General features: G+C 59.9%; 1 protein-coding gene across 2 annotated transcripts in view; it reads left to right on the forward strand.

Moving 5' to 3' along the window:
- Positions 1 to 9,351, forward strand: part of MEIS3 (Meis homeobox 3) — a 35,212-nt gene extending 25,861 nt beyond the window's left edge. The window contains exons 8-13 of one of the 2 annotated variants that reach the window (XM_078850087.1): positions 1,133 to 1,278; positions 3,755 to 3,831; positions 5,107 to 5,165; positions 5,456 to 5,542; positions 6,489 to 6,576; positions 6,994 to 7,081. In XM_078850087.1, coding sequence (XP_078706213.1) covers positions 1,133 to 1,278; positions 3,755 to 3,831; positions 5,107 to 5,165; positions 5,456 to 5,542; positions 6,489 to 6,547 — 428 coding nt within the window. In that variant the 3' untranslated portion in view covers positions 6,548 to 6,576; positions 6,994 to 7,081. Of the gene's footprint in view, positions 1 to 1,132; positions 1,279 to 3,754; positions 3,832 to 5,106; positions 5,166 to 5,455; positions 5,543 to 6,488; positions 6,577 to 6,993 lie in introns of both variants that reach the window. The other variant, XM_078850086.1, reaches the window with a different exon arrangement.
- Positions 9,352 to 10,989: the final 1,638 nt, after the last annotated feature.

Here is a 10,989-nt window from a genome sequence, read left to right on the forward strand (position 1 = left end):
TGAGCCAAAGGAGAACCCCCAGCAGCTGAGAGCAGGGTAGGGGGTCTAGGACACACAGGAGTGCAATTCCTGTTCCATCCAGGAGGTGGCAGTCACACACACACACACCCGGCCAGCGAGCAGACCCCGGTTCCGTTTCATTTCACCTCAGCCGCGGGGAAGGTTTGTTTCTCAAAGGGAATCACTTCCCCTGCCAGCCCTTACTGTCGCGGGTTCGAATCCTGCCCCAGGCAGGAGTTCACCGAAAGATGCTGGCTGGGCAGGGGGCCTAGGAGACCTACAGGGAGAGATGCAGTCGTCCGCCCATCATACCCTTCTGTCTGTCCATCCGTTACCCGGCCTCACCCCACCCCACCCCCGTAGCTTCTAAGGCCCCATCCTCATGGTGTGCTGCTGCTTAGCTGCCCTACACCTCTGAGGATCTGGGCCCAGGTGCAAAACACACCTAAGCTCTCCCCAACCACCACTCTGGAGTCACTCAAGTCCCCATCCCGAGGCTGGGGCTGAGAGGAAACTAGAGTCTGTCTGATCCGAAATAGCCTAGTTCTGGGCCCAGCACTGCAAGGAACCAAGGAAAAGTCCCAAATTCCCAAGGCTGGTGAGGCTCGGCCCAGGCTGCAGTGGGGCAGGGATCCAGCATCAGCCACTGGTGGGGGAGTGGGGGGCAGCGGGTTGGAGTAGGGGAGTCTGGGAGCCAGGATTCCTGGGTTCTGGCTCTGGGAGGGGAGTGGGGTCTAGCGGTTAAAGTAAGCGTGGAGGACGATTGGGAGCCAGGACCCCTGGGTTCTGTCCCCAGCTCCGGGGGGAGAGCCGGGCCTGGTGCAAGAGGGGACGGGCACTGGGATTTTGTGCACTGGTGAAGACGCTTGCCCAAGGTGCAGGAGAAGGAGACGTGAAGCAAGGGTGGAGAACAGCCAAGAGTCTGCACTTCTCATTCTCGCCCCTAGGGGGCCATGTGCCCCCTGCTGTGGCTCTTTGTCACCCCCTAGTGGCTCAACTGCATTTATGAGTCAATGCCAGGGAAGGGGCCGAGAGCTCTCCTTTAGCTCAAGCCGCAAGGGGCAGGTGCCTTGGTAGAACCGCTCCCTGGTTCAAGTCCTGCTCCTGGACACTCAGGGTGCCTTCCTTCCAGGGGACTGCCTGGATAACAGCGTGGCCTCCCCCAGCACTGGGGATGACGATGACCTGGACCGAGACAAAAAACGCAACAAGAAGCGGGGGATCTTCCCCAAAGTAGCCACCAACATCATGCGGGCCTGGCTGTTCCAGCACCTGTCGGTGAGTGACGAGAAGGGGGCAGGGCAAGGCCAGGTGCCAGAGACGTAAGGAGGGAAAGTGGGTGAGACAGAAGCCATGGGGTTGGACTGGAGTGTAATGGTTAGAGCCTGGGAGCCAGGACTCCTGGGTTCTATACCCAACTCTGGGAGGAGAGTGGGGTCTAGTGGTCAGAGCAGTGGACAGCTGGGAGCCAGGACTCCTGGGTTCTATACCCAACTCTGGGAGGAGAGTGGGGTCTAGTGGTCAGAGCAGGGGAGGGCTGGGAGCCAGGACTCCTGGGTTCTGTTCCCAGCTCTGGGTGGGGATCCCCGAGGGGCACTGGCATAAGAGAACCAGGCCTGCAGTGAGCGTGCAAAGTGCCCCCTAGCACGGAGAAAGGTCCCACCTACACTCACTGGAGATGTGGGACCCCAGGCCGGTCCCGGCCCCCGGTGCCCGTTACAGCTCAGAGAGCTGGTGAACGGCCCGGCCCCCGAGCAGGCAGGCTGCTGAATTGCCATTTCACTGCTGTGCCACCGAGCAGTTAGGGGAGCTGCGGCACCCGTCTCTCCCTGGTTAGTTAAACAAAGCCGAGTTAATGAGCGCTGACCAATTAGTCACTAATTGATGACACCATAAACCTATTAGGGACTGGGAAGGGGTAATCAATTCTGGTCAATTACCCCGAACCCACTGGCTGGTGCTGCCACCCCAGAGGGCTCTGCTTAGCAGAGGCTTTTCCCAGCCTGGCGGGATAGGGGGTGACCCCCCCAGTGGGTCTGTCCCCCCACCCAGCCCCCCATTTCTGAAACTGGAGACTCTTCATGGGGAGCCTTCCGGTGGAGCGGGAAGTTGACATAAATTGTGCCATGCGCTAACTGGGCTGGTCAAAGTTGAATTTTGGGAAGGGTGTAGAATAGGGAAGGAGGCTGGGAGCCAGGACTCCTGGGTTCTCTCTCTGGCTCTGGGAGGGGAGTGGGGTCTAGTGGTTAGAGCAGCAGGGGTCAGGACCCCTGGGTTTATTCATAGCCAGCTATTATAGGCTAGCAAATAGCCAGGCCTAGAACCATACTCTCCCGAGTCCCAGTTCATTGCTCCATCCACTAGCCCGCACTGCCAACAGAATTAGCCCATTCAGCCTGTCATAGCTGGGCTTGGACCCTGCTCCCCAAGTGCCAGAATCTCAGGCCTTGAGCTGAGGGGGCGACTCCATCAGCCAGTAGCAGTAGAAGGCTCTTATCCTCTGTGGACCAGACATTGAAGGGGGGACATGATGCATGTAACCACCACAAAGAGCAAATGTCACAGTTGTAAATGTCACCATCGAAGGAATGATCCCTGCCTGGGCCAGACCCTGATGCCAAATTAACCTGGCCACACCCTGGCCCCCAGTGGCCCCCGGCCCCAAATGGACCCTACCTAGCCCAAACTGAACCTCAGCTGGCCCAGATCCTGGTACCCAACGGACCTGGCCCAGATCCCTCCTCGTCTGTGATGCCTGGGATTCTAACCTATTTTTTGGAGGCATCAAATCTCCCCTGGGAGCTCTGAATTTGCCTCCTAGCAACTGCCCAGCTTGCGGTGACCTGGGCAGCCAGGGAAGGCCGCCTGTCATCTGTCACCGCGCTGTCAGGGCCGAGGGGGGGGGGGCTTGGCAGAGGTCTCGGGGTGACCCACAGAACGGTGCTGCCTCATCCATCATTGGGGCCTGGCAGGGAAAGCACAAGGCTGCCTGGCCTTTGATCGGCAGGACCTTTGCTGCCCTGCGGGATGGGAGGACGAGGTTTCTGAGCCAGGCCATCTGGCTGGAAGCTGAGGAAGGGGGAGGCTGAGGGCGGGAAGGATCCCAGAGCTGGGAATAGAACCCAGGAATCCTGGCTCCCAACCCCCTGCTCTAACCCACATCTCTAACTACTAGAGGGAAGTTTTAAACCTGTTCACTATAGATCCGAGGCCCCAGGGCTGGCAGCATCCGTGGCAGGGAATACTGGGCATTTTGTGTAGGGAATGATAATAATTAGTGTTAATTATGTTTTTACTTCATCCTAGGGTCTCAAAGCACTTGACAAATATTGACCACCTTTTCTTATGAGGTAGAGAACTCAGGACTCCTGGGTTCCATTTCCAACTCTGGTTGGAACTGGGGAGTGGGAGCCAGGACTCTGGATTCTATCCCCTGCTCAGGGGATGGTGTAGGAGGAAGGCTCGAAATCAGGACTCCTGGGTTCAATTTCCTGCTGTGGGAAGGGAGGATGGGCTGGGAGCCAGGACTCTTGGGTTCTCTCCTTGTCTCTGGCACTAGCTTCACCCAAGCCACTTACCCTCTTTGTGACTCAGTTTCCCCATCTTTATAATGGAATTAAAGTGTCCCTGTCACCAGGCGGCTCGCAGGGCCTGGTGCCCCCCGGCCAAGGGCTTTGAGATCCTCCTGTGGCCGGGGGTGCCGCGTGGCCAGGGCTGCCCCCGGGGTCACGCTGCTCTCTGCTCTGGCCTGCAGCACCCGTACCCCTCGGAGGAGCAGAAGAAGCAGCTGGCACAGGACACGGGGCTCACCATCCTGCAGGTCAATAACTGGTAAGGTTGGCCTGGAAGCTGCCCTGGGGGGGTGGGGTGATCCCACCTGCACCCCCTCTTACCGTCCCTCCATGCCCCTCAGCCCACCCCCACCACCATTCCTCGTGACCCCACCCCACTCCCCTACACGTCCCCTCCCCCTTTGCACCCCTCATGATAACCCCCCCATCCCAGCATCTCCCCCTCGCAACCCCCCCTGCCTCTGGCATCTCCCCCTCCCCCCTCGAACCCCCCATCCCAGCATCTCCCACTTCCCCCTCACAACCCCCCCCACGTCCCAGCATCGCCCCGTCCCCCTCCCAACTCCCCAACCCCTGGCATCTCCCCCTCCCCCCTCGCAGCCCCACCCCCGGCATCTCCCCCTCACAACCCCCCTCCTCTGACATCTCCCCCTGGCCCCTCGCAAACCCCCCTGCCTCTGGCATCTCCCCCTCCCCTTCACAACCCCTGCCCCTGGGATTATCCCATCCCCGCTCACAACCCACCCCCCCACTTCTGGCATCTCCCCCCTCGCAACCCCCTCTGCCTCTGGCTTCTCCCCCTCCCCCCTCACACCCCCATTCCACTGACCCTCTTTGCAACCCACCATGCCCCTGGAATCGCCCACCTTGCAGCCCCCCACCCATGCCCTCACTTCCCCACCCCTCTCATCTCTTCCCCCCATGCCCCATGCCCCCACCCATGGGCCTCCTGCCTTCCCCTCCCCCACACCCTGGCACCCCCCAACACACCCATGATCAGAGTAAGACCTCCCCCCAGAAGCAGGGGCTGGGGGCCCCTTTCCCCTCGTGCAGACCCCGGGCCCTGTGAGGAACACTGTGGGGCGGGGGGGTCTGGGGAACACGGTGGACTCAGGATTAGAATCGGGGGGGGGTGTCTCTGGGACGCCTGGGTTCTATCCTCAGCTCTGGGAGGGGAGTGGGGTCTAGTGGTTAGAGCAGGGGAGCTGGGAGCCAGGACTCCTGGGTTCAATCCCTGGCTGTGGGGTGGTGGTTGGGGGGGGCAATGGAGTGGGCGGGGGGGACTGATCCCCCATCAGGCCTATTTGGCACCCAATGGGGGGCACATGCCCCCGAGGAGGCTGTTGTGGTCCCTTCCCCAGATAGACACGCTGCAACAACCCCGGGAGACAAAACCCCCGGTGCGGGTGGGGGGGCTGTGACCTCCACCCTCCCCTTGCACCTGAGGTCCCGGGGTCTCCGGGCTGTGTCCTTCTCCCCCCAGCCCCAGCCGCTCGGGGACTCACCCTCTGTCTGTCTGTCCCGCCCGGTGCAGGTTTATTAACGCCCGGAGGCGCATCGTCCAGCCGATGATCGACCAGTCCAACCGCACAGGTAAGGCCCAGCTGGCGGGGCTCTGGCGGGGGGGGGAGAGGCGCGGGGGCACGGCAGGGGGGGAGCCCGCAAAACCCTCTGCCTGCCAGACCTGGACAAGGCCATGGGGGACCGAGCGCCCTGCTGCCCGACAGAGGAGGGGGTGGCATGCCCGCCCCGGGCTTGTGTCCTGCCCCCGGAGGAGCGGGGCTCGTGCGCCCCACTCTGCAGAGCCCACAGTGCCCCCCACCCACACTTTGAAACTGCCCCCCGATCTCCACCGTGACCTTTCCTCCCTCTCGTGGGCGCAGGTCAGGGGGCGCCCTACAGCCCCGACGCGCAGCCCATCGGCGGGTACGTCATGGACGGGCAACAGCACATGGCCATCCGCCCCCCAGGTAAGGCTGGAGCGGGGTGGGGCTGGACTAGCTCGCCGGCCTCCTCCGTCCAGTCCAGTTTCATTCCTCCCTCCCCTGGCGACAGTGGGGGGAACCGGAGTCCTGGGGGGACGCCAGGGGGTGGGACCGAAAAAACGGGACATGTACTTTCCTCCGGAAACGTCTCCAGCCGTAAAAAATATATATCGGGGCCCCCCCCTTCCCCTCGCCCCACACCGGTTCCTATTCTTCATTGCAAGGACGAATTCCTCTTCGATTCAGTGTGAAAATTTTTTGGGGGGAGGGGGGAAAGGGTTTTAAATTCTCCCTCTAAATTTTTTTCCGTTTCGATTGGAATCGAAGCCCAAATGGCTGGTTTGTCTCTGGGGGGAGGGGGGACAAATCTCCCCCATTCCAGCAATTCCCCCCCCCCGACCCCCACCCCCCGAGTGTGTTTTGTATCTGTCGGAAAAAGCCGTGTTTCGATTGGGGGGGGGAAACGGGAGGGACCCCTTTTTCGCTGAGGAAGACGTCCAGCCAGGCCCCAGTACGACTCGATGTCCCTCGAGACACAGTCACCAGAAGTGGAATGAGGTGGGCCGGTCTCAGACAGGAGCCCACCCCCACTAAACAGCTGATGCTCCTGGCTGCTGTCCCGGCCGGGTGAACCTGCGCCGTGGGGGAGGGCTGGCGGAGGGGCTGGCATGGTGCGTGCCGTTTTATGGCCCCCCCCTTTCCATGCTGCATCAAACCCAGGGGGAAGCCTTTAAACCGGGCTGCGGAAAGGTTTGGTCTAGCTCCCCTGTCAGATATGGGCTGGAGGCGGGAGCGACGGGGGCGGGAGGCTGTTCGGCTTGGGTCAGCCGGGCCGGCCGGACGGGGGGGTCCCGTCCGACCCCGGGATCTAGGGCTCTGGGGCTGTGGGTGGGGTCTCAGCTCTCCTCCCCCCCCCCCCCCGCCCCGCCAGGTCCGATGGGCAGTATGGGCATCGCCATGGGAATGGAGGGCCAATGGCACTATATGTGAGCTGCCTGCTGACGCCGACGCTGGGGGAGGTGAGTATGGGGCCGGGGGGGGGGGAGGCAACGTCGGTCCCTGCAGGAGAGGGGCCTGCCCCTGCCTTTTCTCGTTTCACCCCTCGCAGCTACCGGGTCCTGGACTGATCCCACCTGGGGTCAGCACTGGGGGGGCGGGGGGGTGGGCCAAGGAGAATCGCCCAGCAGTCATGGGGCGGGGGGGGGTAGCGTGAGCCAGGCTGGGTCTGGGGGGGGGCAATTGTGAGCTAGCCCCATCCCTCCCCGGACCAACCTCCTGCCTTCATCCCCTTTGCCCGTCTCCCCTTCCGCGCCCCGTTCCGACCTGCCCATCCCCCGACCTGCCTTCCCCACCCCATTCCCCCTCTCCAGGCCTCCCCCGCCCCCCGTATAGCACTAATCTGCCCCACCCACCCCCCCTTTCCCCGTCTCTTCCAGGTTTCCAGGATATGCCGGGCCCTGCCGGGCCATTATCCTGCCGGGCCCACGGGCACAGAACTCATGCAGCAGCCAGGGTACAGGCACCCCCTCTCCCCCTATCCTCCCCCTCCCCTCTTCCCGCCAGCCCGTGCCATGGCCCCTCCTCCCCCCGCCCCCTCATGCCCCCAGGCAGCAGCCCGCGACGCCCGCCCCGACACCCCAGAGTTGGGGGGAGGCCGCCCCAGAGCGGGGCGACCATGGACACAGAGACCCCTGCTGCCGTCCCCGTCCCTCCCTGCCCCCCATGGATCCGCCCCCCTCTCCCGCCATCCCCCCAGGAACCCCTCGTCCGAGCGGACAGAGCGGGCCGCGCTCGGGAGGAGACGAAGCCGGGCCGTCGAGCATCGCAAGGCTCCGAGAGGCTGACGGAGAAGCCAGACTCGGGCACTTAACAGAACGTGAACCTGACCCGCCCGGCTGCCTGCCAAGGAGCTACTCAGTCGCATTTCAGAGAAGGATTCGGGGCTCTTTTGTGTTACTTTGGGGCTGGTTTCTTATTTCCCTCCATGCACGCACGCACCCCCCCCCCACTCCCCCAACAGAAAGAAACAGCCTCTCTGTTCAGATTTTCACCCCTCTCCACCGCCGTCGCTAAGCTCCGGAGTCTTTCGGGGCCACCGAATCCGTCGGGTGTTTTGGTTTGGTTGGTTTTTTAATTATGAATGAATTAATTATTATTGACGCGCAGAACGGGGAAGTAAATTAACTTGTACATTTTTTTTTTCCTGGTTTGGGGTTTTTTTTTTGGAGGTGGGGGGGGAAGGGTTTGGTTTGATCTGTTTTTTATGATATAAAAAACAAATCCCAAAAAAGCGGTTTTGTGTGTATGTGTGTGTGTGGCTACGTCGAGCACTTTTCCTCGGTGGATCTCACACGCATTAGGCCAAGTCGTTATTATTAATTGGCATGTGTATTCGTGAACCCAATCAAGGCTCCTGGCAACGAACTTAGACCCAGAGCCTCAGGAAGGAAGCTGCACCATGCAGCCTAGGACCTCAGTCCTGCCGCGATTTGTGTGTGGGTTTAACCGAGGCTGCAATGCTGCGTTCAGGGCTGGCGTTTTACTAAGAGCCTCAGGAATGTCCGGCTGGAAGGGCCCTCGAGAGGCATCACGTCCAGCCCCCTGCGCTGAGCCCAGGACCAAGTAACTCTAGACCAGCCCCGGACAGGGGTTTGCCCAACCTGGTCTTAAATCCTCCAGTGATGGGGACTCCACAAGCTCCCTGGGTCACCTGTCCCAGAGCTCAACTGTCCTTAGAGTTAGAAAGTTTGTCTTAACAGCCAACCTAGATCTCCCTTGCTGCTGATTAAGCCTGTCCCTTTTTGTCCTGGAGAGGGAGAACAGTTGATCACTGTCCTCTTTGTACCCTCCCTGAACAGATTTGACGACCGTTCTCAGGTTCCCCCTCGCCCGTCTGTTCTCCAGACTAAATGGGCCCCCCCTTTTTTTTAAACCTTTCCTTCTAGGTCAGGTCTTTCGAAACCATTTTATAGTTTTTGTTCTTCTCCTCTGGATGAGCCCAGGGCCGGGAAAACAATGCCCTGCAGCGAGAACCAAATCTCCTTAAGTATTTCCGTGGATCTCAAATCGCTTGGTGCAGGAAACTGGTCTTGTTCGCCACAGCTTGTCAGAGGTCACGCAGCAGGCAAAACGAAGACTAGAGCCCAAAACTCCTGTGAGTTAGGCCACTTCGCTAACCACTCTGCCTCCCTATGCATACCTGTCTGTCTAAACTCCTCCCAGAGCAGAAATCAACAACCCCCTCCCGACAGCTGGGCTTGGCAGCATTCAATTTTTATTGTTTTATCATTTGGACAGATACCAATATTTCTTTTTAAGCTTTTTATTTAATTTAAATTCTCACTCCTGTGTAAAATTACGGGGTTTAAGCATTTTAAAAAATTGATTTAAATTCACAGTTGTGGGAAATGATTGTGGGGGGAGACAATGATTTAATAACAGTAGATGTGGAGGTTCAAAAAGTTAAAGCTTTATAGCCCACAAAAACACAACTGGTCAGCCTCCCATGTCACAATGTACCAAGTAAATGTCCTTAAATCAACAAATCGTACCTGTTTTCACTACTGATTTGCGAGTCTGTTTGTAACCAGCCTAAATCAAAAGTCGCAATCCGTAGCTCTCAACCTTTCCAGAGCTCCCCTTCCAGGAGGCTGATTTGTCTGGCGTTACCCCAAGTTTCACCTCACTTAAAAACGACTTGCTGACAAAATCAGACTTCATAATGCAAAAGTGTCACCTCTGCACTGTTACCGAAAATTGCTGACGTTCTCCTTTTTACCACACAATTAGAAAATAAATTGATTGGAATATAAATATTGCACTGACATTTCCGTGTCTCATATATAGAGCCATGCAAACAAGTCACTGTCTGTATGACATTTTAGTTGGTACTGACTTCACCAGGGCTTTTTATGTAGCCCGTTATAAACTAGGCAAATAGAAGACCCCTGGAAGACCTCTGCGTACCCCTGGTGGAGAACCACTGGTCTAAATCACTGGAATTTTAATCTAATACATTGCAGCCTTTTTCCTCCCTTGCCTAGCTGTTGATTTCAATTATTATGAGGAAATGTTTTCCCCCCTCAGTTTGTGTGTGTAATTGACATTGACTGATACAAATCCAATCCTTCCGAGCCCAGCGATCCATTCCAAGGCCAGACGGCCCCGCTGTGACCATGGAGTCTGGCCTCCCGTATGACACAGGCCCGAGAACTTCCCCCAAACAATTTCTAGAAAACCTACCCAATCTTGATTTCAAAATTGCCAGTGATGGCGAATCCACCACACCCCTGGGTAAATTCTTCCAATGGTTAATGACCCTCACTCGTAATCAGTGATGAGCTGCCAAAATCTTAACAATGTGTCCCTTCCTCACCCCACGAGGGGGTCGTTGCCCGCCCCCGACCCCCGGGGACTCCTGCCCCATCCAACCCCCCCCTGCGTTCCTTGACGCCTCCCCCCCCAAGACCCCTGCCCCATCTACCCCCCTCCCCTGTCCCCTGGCTGCCCCCAGAACCGAGCAGGAGGGTCTCGTGGGCCACCGTAGCGGGTGCCCACTCCACCCCTAAGAGCCAGAGGCACCTGCTGGGGGGCGAGGTGGGGAGTCCCAGCGGTGCTTACCTGGGGCAGCTCCCAGGAAGCATCCAGCAGGTCCCTCTGGCTCCTGGGGTGGGGGAGCATAGCTGGGGGGGGAGAGCAGGGGGAGCGGCCGCTCCCCCACTGATCACATCAAAAGTGCTTAGGTGTCGACTCCATAGGTGCTCCGGGGCTGGAGCACCTGCGGGGAAAATTTGGTGGGTGCAGAGCCCCCACCGGCAGCTCCCCACCCCGCGGCCGGCCCCAGATCACCCCCGCTCCGCCTCCTCCACTGAACGCGCGGCCCCGCTCTGCTTCTCCGCCCCCCTCCCGCCCCGGCTTCCCGCGAATCAGCTGTTCGGCGGGAAGCCGGGGTGGGCTGAGAAGCAGGCCGCGGCTTCCCGCTCAGGCCGAGGGTGGCGGAGGTGAGCTGGGGCGGGGAGCGGTTCCCCTGCGTGCCCCCCACCCGGGTTACCTGCTGCGGCGTGGGCGGCCCTCCTTGCGCCCCCCCCTCACCCGAGCTCACCTCCGCTTCGCTTCCCTGGGCCTGAGCGGGAAGACGCGGCCTGCTTCTCAGCCCGCCCCGGCTTCCCGCGCCAACAGCTGATTCACGGGAAGCCGGGGGGGGGGGGGGCGGAGAAGCAGAACGGGGCAGCGCGTTCAGGGGAGGAGGCGGAGGCGGAGCGGAGGTGAGCTGGGGCTGGGGGTGGGCCGGGGAGCTGCCGGTGGGTGCTCTGCACCCACCAAATTTTCCCCTTGGGTGCTCCAGGATTGGAGCACCCGCGGAGTCAGTGCCGAAGGAGCCACTTTGGGCCGGTTCAATTTAGAAGCCCTGTTAGAACCGGTTCTCCCTCGCG

This window comes from Lepidochelys kempii, chromosome 23 (genome assembly GCF_965140285.1).
Source record: "Lepidochelys kempii isolate rLepKem1 chromosome 23, rLepKem1.hap1, whole genome shotgun sequence".
NCBI lineage: Eukaryota > Metazoa > Chordata > Testudines > Cheloniidae > Lepidochelys > Lepidochelys kempii.